This window comes from Corapipo altera, unplaced genomic scaffold (assembly GCF_003945725.1).
Source record: "Corapipo altera isolate COAL_440 unplaced genomic scaffold, ASM394572v1 67, whole genome shotgun sequence".
In the NCBI taxonomy this organism is placed as follows: Eukaryota; Metazoa; Chordata; class Aves; order Passeriformes; family Pipridae; genus Corapipo; species Corapipo altera.
In genome coordinates this window covers 7105222-7115618 of record NW_020884906.1, presented here as the reverse complement: position 1 = coordinate 7115618, position 10397 = coordinate 7105222, and the positions used below count along the sequence as shown (strand labels likewise).

Genomic DNA, 10397 nt, shown 5'->3' with positions numbered 1-10397 from the left:
ATCCCCAGGGAATATAAGTGATTCCTGTTCCTGTGTCACCCACTGATCACAGCAAACAGACCATATATATATAAACAGGACAAAAATATTCCTCCTAAAACTTCAGCAGCTCAAGCCCCTTCAGCCAGGTTTTCTTCTTCCCTTTTTGGCAGAGTGGCAAACAAAGCAGCTCAATATTATCCCCATTCCTCTGATATTGCCTAAATCCTGCAGGAGCAGGAATCTCACAGGGTGCTGGAGATGTATCCTGTCAGCTTTCCTTTTTTTTTTTTTTTTGCAGTGCTGGTTATTTTGTTCATGGAGGGGAGGGGGCTCCGGTTGCTGTGTTGGTGAGGGGAAGGTTCAATATATTAAATTGAGGATCCTTGGATGCATCCCAGTGATCCTGATCCCCCTGGGCCGCTCAGATGGAGATGTCCTTAGCTATGAATTAATGAAGTCCTCTATGAATTAACGAAGTGCTCTTGATTAGTGACAGCAGGAGGTTAATGACCAGCTCCAGGGGGATGTGCACAAACTGGAATTAGCATCCAGGGAAGGGGCTCAGTGGGAGCTGCAGCTCCAGGGCTGGTGTCCCAGCTCTGTGCTGGCCTGAGTGTGACCACCCAGCTCCTTTCGGGGCAGAAATTGGTGAAATTGGTAATTAGGGATGCAGAGGGTTTAGCATCTCAGAGTTTAGGGGTGAGTGGGATGCAGACCTGCCACTGACCCCGTTAAACCTGCAATTAAGGCAGCTGTGGGGATCACGAGCTTAGGGTAGGTCAGGGCTTGTGGGGGAAGAGCAGCAGGTTTTGGAGATGGGACACCAACCCCCATCCCAGGACCCTCATCCCAAGCCCTGGGACTCAAACCTTCAGCCCAGGACCCTCATCCTCATCCCAGGACCCCAATCTCCAGGACCCCCCATCCCCAGCCCTGGGACATCCCAGGAACACCCTGACCCTCAGCCCAGAACCCCCATTCACAACCCTGTGAACCCCCATCCCCAACCCCAGATCCTGTTCCCCAGCCATCCCACCCCTCCCTACCCCATGATCCCATGGTGCTGAGGAGCTCAGCACCCCCAGCCCCCGATGCTTTTGCAGCCCACCAGGAGCCTGGGCAGGACCATTCCTCACCAAGCACATCCCAAACCTACCTCATACCTCTCCATGTCCTCTTCCCACCCCTCCAAACCTGGGGCTGGGTCTCATTCCATGTGAGAAATGACTTGGGAATACTCCAATCCCATTTCTGTGGAGCACATTACCGGCCTTAATGATGGCTCTTTTTCACTTGGCTGTCATGGCCCTGAAATAGAGCCATGCTTTACCTCACCCATAAATCACTCCTTTATTTGGAGTTGGAATTAAATTAAAAAAAAAAAAGGAATAAACATGTTACCCTCTCCCTTTCCTCAGAGCCAGGCAGGTTGGAGCCATGTTTAAATAATCTCTGCTGTATTCAGGCAGATTGTCAGCTGTAAATTTGGGGGAAAATAGCAAAGCTGATAAATAAGCATGTTGGTTTTATCAGTGATGGATGTTGCTGCTCTCGGATTTATGACACATCTCCCCATTAAGGGGCTTTTGTGACAGTGCTGCTGAGGGGGATGATTTCCCTCTCATTTAAACGCAGCAGGAACTTCATGGGATTTAATTTGGGAGGAAGGGGAGCCCCTTCCTTCTGAGCTGCTCTGAGCCCCCCAACATCTCTGGGGTCATTGCCCAGAACCCCCTGAATTCACCCCAGAGGGGCTTCCACTGCCTTTGATGAGGGAGGGACCCCCAACCTGAGCTGCTCTGGTCATCATCTCCAGAATCATCTCTTGCACCACAAGGACCACTGAGTACAAACCTCCCCCCCCGGAATTGGGGGCATTGCAGGTGATTCTGGTGCAGCCGCTGTTCCAGGGACCGCTGAGCACAAAACCCACACAGAACTGGGGGAAATGCAGGCGGTTTTGGTGCAGCCGCCGTTGCCACAGCAACCGCTGAGAAACCCATCCAGCCCAGGAGGGAGGATGCTGCAGCCTCCGCCAGCGCAGGACCGGGAGGGAGGGAAACACTCCCAGGGATGAGAGATTGATGGAAATAGATGATTTTCAGTGCAGGAATCCAGGGAGGGGGGTCAGGATCTCCCCAACCCCACATGGGGCTGGGCGAGATGGTTGTGCCTACCCAGGGATTGCTCAGGGCTCGCTGGGGCTGAGTCAAGCAGAAAGATTCCCTGCTTTTCCAGTCCTCGTGGAAAGACTGAGTGTTGCCTACCCCGGGCTAATGGCATTACAGAGGCAGCTGAGCAGGGAGGCTATTAAATGTCAAGAGTTTTGCCCAGGAAAATGATGCAGGAAGGATGGTTGGCTCCTCTTTCCAGGGGGAATGGAGATTTTTTTAGTGCGTGCCAGTCCCACGTGGTAAAAATATAACCCTGCATTTAATAAATAAATAAAAATAAATGAGAGCATGAAGCTTCGGCTCTGTGCGTGCAGGGACAGCAGCTCCTGGCAGGAGGGAGAAGCTGCTCCTGCGTCAGTGGAATGGAAGGGAAGGAGGGACACCCCCCCTAATCCAGAGGTGCAGCCAGATGTGCAGCACACGCTGACAGGGACCTAATGACTTCCAAATGCTCCATTTCAGTGCAAATTAAATTTTAAAAAAAGCAATTGCGGCGCAATAAAGGCAGGAGGAAAAAAATAAAAGAGGGGAATTGAATCTGCTGGTGCTCAGGGAGCTCCATCAATCCTTTTGCCGTGGGTTGGGAAGGGGTTTGTGGGGGCGGTGGGGCAGATGTGGGGTCCCCCTCCCCACGCCCTCCCTTCCTCCTGACAAGCTGTAGCCCAGGCTCTGAGCACATTGGCTGCACGCAATGTCAGCTCTTAATTGTTTTATCTCCGAGATTAATTGGCTTTTGGGGTTTAATTATTTCTAAGGGGCGGAAGGGAACGCTGCCCCTTTGGCAGCCACGGCCTGTCAGAACAAATCACGCCTGATGTGTGTCTTCATCACTGCACACCCAGTGCTGCTATAAAAAAAGGGATTTCACCAACTCCTGATCAGAAATAAGGAATAAATTGCACTGAACCTGCTCTTGCTCCAGCACTGAGGAAGGTTGGGAGGCACCAGGAATAAAGCCTGCAGTGAATCTCCCCATAGACCCCAACAAGGTACTGAAGGACACTCTAAAGGTACTAAAGCTCCCAAGAAGGAGCCCCTTTGGTTCTGTTCTCAGTGGTTTAAATACAGAAATCACATTGTTGGGATTAAAGGTGGGGGAGAGGAGCCGTATCCTGTGGGACACTCTGGTCTGGGATGGGTAGGAGGTGCTCAGGTGGCCCCACAAACACACGGGGAGGCAGAATAGCAACAAAATCTCTCCTTTAATAGCTGGATTGACCTGAGGATTTTTTCTGACCGAGGTAAACAGCCCCAGGGCTGCTGTGAGTGAAGGAGCGTGGGCTCAGCTCCATTCCCAAAAAACCTCCAGCCATTTGACAAGGGAAGAGTTAAAACCAGGGCGGCTATTCCCTCTGAACACATTCACCCACCTCCGTGCAAAAGAAACAGGGAGTAGGAGCCCCCCAGCCCATGTTTGCTCCTCAAGCACATTAGAAAAATATATTTTTATTTAAATTCTCCTTTTTCTCCATGGAATTTTCTTCTCTCTTTAAATATAGATCGAGTGGTGTGTCTCGATTTGACCTGTGCCTGTGTTTCTATCAAGATCAAGAGTTAAAAGCCAATTGTTCAACATCTAATCTAGAAAAGGCTGCGTACAATATATGGCTTTTGCACCTACACCCAAAGGGAACTCACAGGTTGGGAATATTAGGGGAGCTTGTCTGGGGCAAAGCCAGGACAGGGACAGGCTGGGAGGGCAGCGTGGGATGAGGGGATGGCTGGGGATCACATGCAGCTCTGCACAAAGCCAGCCTGGAAATGGCACCTTCCTGTGCCCACGGGATCCTTTGGTTTGGGTTGGGGCTCGGGGGGGCTCAGCCCTCCCAAAGCTCAGCCCCAAGGTTTGCTCCCCACTGCAGCTCCTGGCCCCCAAAACAGCTGCTGGGGGGCTGTTCTGGCTCGTGAGCTCCTGAAATGAGGCACAGATGAGCTCCTGGGTTGCAAAAGCTCTTCAGTCCAGGGCCAACGTCCCCCTCTTGAGCATCTTCCCTGTGGAGGGGGGAGATCCCACCTGTAGCCACCCAGGTGGGGGTCATGGACTCCTCCAGGGCTGGAGCAGCGATGTTGCCTGGTGCTAGGGCAGCACCGGGGAATGCAGCCTTGCTCCAGGGAGCCAAGGGAGCCAAGGGTTGGCTCATGGGGGCACAGCCACCTTGTTTGGGGACATTACTCTCCCCAGCACAGCCTTCCTGATTCCCATCAGGAATGATGGGATCCCTGGGAGCAACACTCACGCAATACCACCCCTTGGCCTAATGCTGATGGATTCCATGCAGGGACAAGCAGATGCCTCCCAGGGCTGGCCATGGAGTGAAAGGAGTTTGGGGATACCCACCCCTGGGAGCTCAGCTCCAGGGTCCGTCAGGCATGGCCTGTGTCCCTGAGCCAGCCCAAGGAGACCACAAACAACCCAGGGCACTTCCAAGGACCACGGATAAAACCCATTGCACTTCCAAGGAGGGCTGTAGCAGCCGGAACAGGAGTGGGATGGAGCAGGAACCCTGTGGTGGTGAAGGCACCCGTGTCCCCTCGGTGCTGCTGCCTTGCCGGGGTCTGTGATGGTCAAACAAGCTCAGCACTGGCTGGGGACCACTCGTCGCTCATGCAGGGAGTTGATCAACAGCTATAGCAGCAATGGAGAATTAAAAGCAGAGCCACCCACTGGGTGGAATTAGGCAGAGGCCGGGAGCAGGGTCAGGTCCCCCCCGCCGTCATCACCATCATCTCGGGTAATAATCGTCCGGGACCCCCGACAGGTTCCGGAGCTTCAGAGCCGTGTCCACTGTTTTGATGTAGCCACTGATCATCTTCCTCATCTCAGGGGTGTAGGGGTCGTACTCCAGTTTCCTCAAGCCGGATCGCTTGAAGTTGCCGTCCTTCTGGCCCTCGACACAGAGCAGCCTGTCCTCGCAGGCAGTGATGCCCAGCAGCCCCACCATCCGCTGCAGCTGCACGAAGAGGTCTCGTTTCAGGTCCTCAAAGTGCACCACCAGCACCTTCTTGCCGTAGCGCAGCCAGTCGAGGGTGTGGGTTGCCCACCACGGCGCATAGTTGGCCACGAACTCCGGCCACTCTGGAAAGAAGGAGCAGAGGACACAGTGGGTGGGTGGGTGTGCCCTGTGCCCTCCCACACCCCTGTTGAGATCTCTCAGTTATCCTACTGGCTAACTGATCCTCCCGTAGAAACCAGGTGGTAAAAGGGGTAATGAAACATCAATAATGAGCCACAACTCTCCCGATGGTGCTGCACAGACCCATTCACGACACATAAAAGCTCTGGACATCGGCCTCTTCCTCATGTCCTTCCCACGAAACCAATGCCTGATTAATTGCTGAGCTGGGTTTAATTCCCTGAGGAATCATTAAACACAGGATCTGTTTCATTAAGCAGATCCAGGACAATTCACCTTGTGTAATCATATCACATAAAACTTTGCTTTGGAACCGCTCCAGGGATATCGTAAAATTAACGTCATGGAACCAAACAGGAGTTTGGCCTCTGCAGGGCTGGGAATGGGGGGGAAGGAAATCCCCCCTCTCTGCACCAGCACCTGAGGGTGAGGCTGGAGAGAGGTCATGGTGCTTTTTTTCCCAAATTTGCCCCCAAATTAGTTCTTGAGAGAAGGAAATTATTTGGACAGCTGGGCTGCAGGGAAGACTGCAGATGGGACCCTCCTCCTCCATGGCCAAGAGTCTACCCAGCCTGAGCCCAGACGAGATCAGCAAAATGGGCCTCACCGACCAAACAATGGAAAATCTCCATCTTTCCCAGCAAGTTCTGACAATTAACCTAGTTATGCTGTACATCCTCCAGAAAGAATTTGGTGATGTATTTTGTTGCACATCCAAATGAGAAGGTGCTGGGCAGAGGGAATGGTCCCCTCTGCCTGGCCTGCCCCTCCCCTTGGAGGCATGAGGCATGGGACAGGCTGGGGAGGGAGCTGGGATTGGGATGAGTCAGGATGGTCCCTGTGGTGCTGGAGTGATGGTCCCACATCCCCTCTCCATCTCTACGTGCAGTTGGATAGGGATAAAATCTACCAAGAGGCTCCTGGCCCACCACGGTGGGGCAGTGGCAGCCCAGAGACCTTCACAGGGAGACAAGGACTGGGGGATATCACTCCCTCCTGGTTTTATGGGATGGGGAGAGCAGGGCTGGGCTGTCTCTGGCTCTGTGAGCACATGGAGATAACGAAATCCAGACACAAAACAGCCACAGCAGCAAAAGCTCCCCTTAAATAAACTCAGAATTAAGGGTAGCAGATGTTCAATCAAGCTAAATATTTTAACTCTTTCCAATGAAGTCAATCCCACAACAGCAATTTGTAAATTGCTGTAATTAACCAGCCTGCACAACATGCCTGTGCATGGGAAAGGTGGTGGCTCTGGAGCAGCCGGGCACACGGAAATCCCACCTGGATACCACCTTGTCCATAGGGATGGGCTTGTGACAGCCACCACTCCCTCTGATGACAGTGGGGAGAGGAGATGCCCATCCCTGCTCTGGCCCCACCCAGGGCAGCGTGGTCCTGCTGTTCCATCCCATTGTGTCCCATCCCATCCCACCCCATTCTAATCTGTTCCATCCCACTGAACCCATCCCACCCCATTCTAATCCATCCCATCCCACCCCATCCCACCCAGTGCGGGAGCCCTCGGCCATGCAAGATGATACTGTGGGTCACGCCAGGAGATGGACATGGTGACCCCAAAGTGATGGCACAGCCCAGGATTCCCCAATGGAGACCCAATTCAGGCTCTACTGGGCTTTACCACCAACTTCCCAGCTCTGGTGGCCAGGCTGGAGCTCTCCCATCAGATCCCAACCCCTGGCCTACCTTTGCCCTTCCAGTGGGCGTGAGCGGCGAAGCCGATGTGTCCCCCGTACTTGCGATTGAACTCGGCCATCAGGGCCTTGTAGGGGTTCCTGATGAGCAGGATGGCAGAGTCGAAGGACTCAATCTCCTTCTGGCCACTCTCGTGGGTCTTGATGCAAATCGTCCTCCCGCTGCGCCAGTGGTCCCGCTCACCCTTGAATCCTGCCGGGACAGAGTCCAGTGGGAATAATAAAAGGGAGCTGGGAGGGCTCAGCCTGGACAAAAGGAAGCTCAGGGGGGACCTTATTGCTCTCCACAGCTCCCTGGGAGGAGGGTGGAGCCAGGTGGGACTCGATCTCTTCTCCCAGGTAACAAGCGATAGAACAAGAGGAAACAGCCCCAAGTTGTGCCAGGGGAGGTTCAGGTTGGATATTAGGGAAAATTCCTTCATGGAAAGGGTTGTCCAGCCCTTCACAGGCTGCCCAAGGCAGTGGTGGTGTCACCATCCCTGGAGGGATTTAAAAGCCATATGGATGTGGCACTTGGGGACGTGGGTTAGTGGTGGCCTTGGCAGTGCTGGGGGAATAGATCTCAATGATCTCAAGTCCTCTCCAACCCAAATGATCCCAGGATTCTGTGAAAGAGAATGACTCAGAGATATCAGGTTGCAAAGTACAGTTGGATAAAAGCAGCTGGGGCGTGAAGGAGGATTTCCATCCCTCTCCCAGATGGAAATCATTTATTTGCCCGAGTTATGAGTCACATAAAATTCGTGAGAGGGTGGGTACCAGCACAGGGGCTGCTCAGAGCTGCATCTCCCTGGCCATGCTCAGCTCTCCTGCTTGTTTTGGGGGGTCAAGAACATATTTTATAGCTATAATCTCCCTGACCACAGCATTTAAACTCTCCCATTAAACTAAGAAGGGGGAAACCTCCCTTTTTGTGGGGCTGTGGAGGAGCCCAGGGCTGTGATGATGCCATGAGGGGTCCACAGAGGGGACCACCACCCCCTGTGCCCTGCATGGAGCATCAGGGCTGAGTCCAGCATCCCTCCCAATCCTTGCAAAGCACAACCACCTGGAGCAGAGCCAAGGGGGAGATGAGCTGGAAGGAGCTGTATGACATCAATTATAGAAGTGTAATTTGCTCTGGGCCGTGCCGGGCGACGCGGGGCTGTGCTGGTTGACCTGCCAGTTGCCTGGATACCTCCCGGCCCCTCTGACACGGAATTAACACGTAACCTACGCTTGGGTGGGTGAGCAAAACCCAGCCAAGGCTTTTTCCCAGGGTTGCTCTGCTCTCTGAGATGTGGCTGCACCCGGGACTGGGTGCCAGGGGCTGGAACAGTCTGCGCTCCCTGAATCAGGGCTGAGTATTTCTATCTCTGGAAGTATGGGTTTGGCAAATTCAAAGGAATTCCTGTGGTGTTGGGCAAACAGGGGTTTAGGGGGTACCCCACCAGCTCTGTGAGTACCCCAGGCACACATCCCAGCTTCACCACAGCCAAGGAGGAGCAGAGGATTTCCTCTCAAAGGTGCAGGAGGGGGAGGAGGAGCAGGAGAAATCAAGATCCACAAATAAAACTGTTGTAAAAGGCTATAAAATGGGGGAACTGGTGTTTTTCCTTCCCCTTGCAATGAACTGGGTTATCACAACCTCAGAATCCCAAAATGGTTTGGGTTGGAAGGGACCTTACAGCTTTCATTCCGACCCCCTTGGAAAGTAACACCTTCCACTAGACCAGGTTGCTCCAAGCCCTGTCCAACCTAGCCTGAAACACTTCCAGGGATGGGGCAGCCACAGTTTCTCTGGGCAACCCTTGCCAGGGCCTCACCACCCTCACAATTTCCTCCTAATATCTGACCAGGACACCCTCAGTCCAACCACCCCATGGAGCAGCATCGCTTACACCCAGCCCTGCTTTCCCCTTCCTGCAGACCCACGGGGTGTCACCAGGACCTTTCCCAGCTCAGGTGGGACTGGTGCACTCCCAGAAATGACACCCTCCCCTCACCTTTGTTGTAGAGAGACCCATCAAAGTAGTAGCTGCCGGTGTAGAAGCCGGTGGCCAACTCGATCAGGTGTCGTGCCCAGGTGTTGCCAGCTCCAGGGAAGCTGGCCAGGGCCACCAGCTGCTTGGCTCGGGTGGGGAGAAACCTCCTGTCCATACAACGGTTGTCTGCAGTGAGAACCAGCCATGGCACATCAGGAATGTGTCATGGAAACATGGTTTTCCTACAGGGATGTCCCTCTGCCTCCCGCGAGGATGGAGGGGCAACAGTGAGGAGGCGGATGCTACAAGGAAAGGTGCCCTGCCCAAAGCACAGAGGGACATCCCAAAAGGTCCTGAACACCTCAAGGAGTCCTAAACACCCCAAAAAATCCCAAGGAGAAGATAGTTCTCTGCCATTATCAGCTCCTTGCTGCCTGCATCCTTAGGGAAGAGTGAGTAGCAGGGATGCGTGTGCCTAGCAACGTTCCTGCTTTTTATGTGGATGAATGAACAAACATTTCCAGCATGGCCTCAAACACTGAAGGTGGGATCGTGACAAGACTGATCTGCTCTGAACCAAAACCACCTGAATTTGGGTCCTCGCTTGTTCCCTTCAGCCCTTTCCTCTCCCAGTAAAAGTTTTCCCCTTTCTCTGTGCTTCCCTGTTTCCATGGTCCCAATGCCAGAGGACAGGAGCCCTCTCTGTGCAGCATCCTGGGGAATTTCTGCCTGGTCACAGTTTTTTTCCCCCCATATTATTCCCTGGAGCTCATCCCCTCTGGATGGTGAACCCTCTGTGGGTTCACCAACCGGTGCCAAGGAGGTGAGAAAAGCCCTGGCAAGGAGGGACCCTGCCAGAGGCAGATGGAAAACTGCTCTTCCCTGCAGCTGAGTCAGGCAGTAACTACACCTGTTTGTTCAGAGGAGGACCAATTTCCCAGGAAATTCAAAGAAATGCTAATTTTTAATGGAAGATTCTGCGAGCTCACACTCGCTTTCTGCCGGCATTCTCAGGAAGGGGGTGGGAAAAGGGTGCTGGAGTGGTCCCTGCCTGTCCCAGCTCACCTTGCACCTGGGTCTGGTACACCAGGAGGAAGTCGGCGGTGCCGCAGCTCTCGAACTCCTCCCCGGGGCATTTCTGGGCACAGAGCTGCTCGTCCTCGCGCTCGTGCAGTGGGAACAGCGTCGTGGGGAATCCGCAGTGGCACAAGGTCCCTGCCAGGGCTGACAGCGGGTATTCCTGCAGGGATGGGCACATGGAGGGCAGCCAGTGGCACTGCCCCTGTTCCCCATGGCAGATCCTTCCTCTGCCCCAAATGCCTGTCCTCGCTGACCTGGTCCCGCTGTGTGGTGCGGGCTGGTTTGCAGCATCCTTCCAGGCCATTCCAGCACCCTTCCAGCATCATTCCAGCACCCTTCCAGCACCCT

At 53.9% G+C, this 10397-nt stretch overlaps 1 protein-coding gene across 1 annotated transcript in view; it reads right to left on the bottom strand.

Moving 5' to 3' along the window:
• Positions 1-1307: 1307 nt before the first annotated feature.
• Positions 1308-10397, bottom strand: part of WSCD2 (WSC domain containing 2) — a 25973-nt gene continuing 16883 nt past the window's right edge. The window contains exons 6-9 of the mRNA XM_027652099.1: positions 10035-10209; positions 8991-9155; positions 6998-7198; positions 1308-5232 (exon numbers count right to left, since the gene is read on the bottom strand). Coding sequence (XP_027507900.1) covers positions 4880-5232; positions 6998-7198; positions 8991-9155; positions 10035-10209 — 894 coding nt within the window. The 3' untranslated portion in view covers positions 1308-4879. The remainder of the gene's footprint in view (positions 5233-6997; positions 7199-8990; positions 9156-10034; positions 10210-10397) is intronic.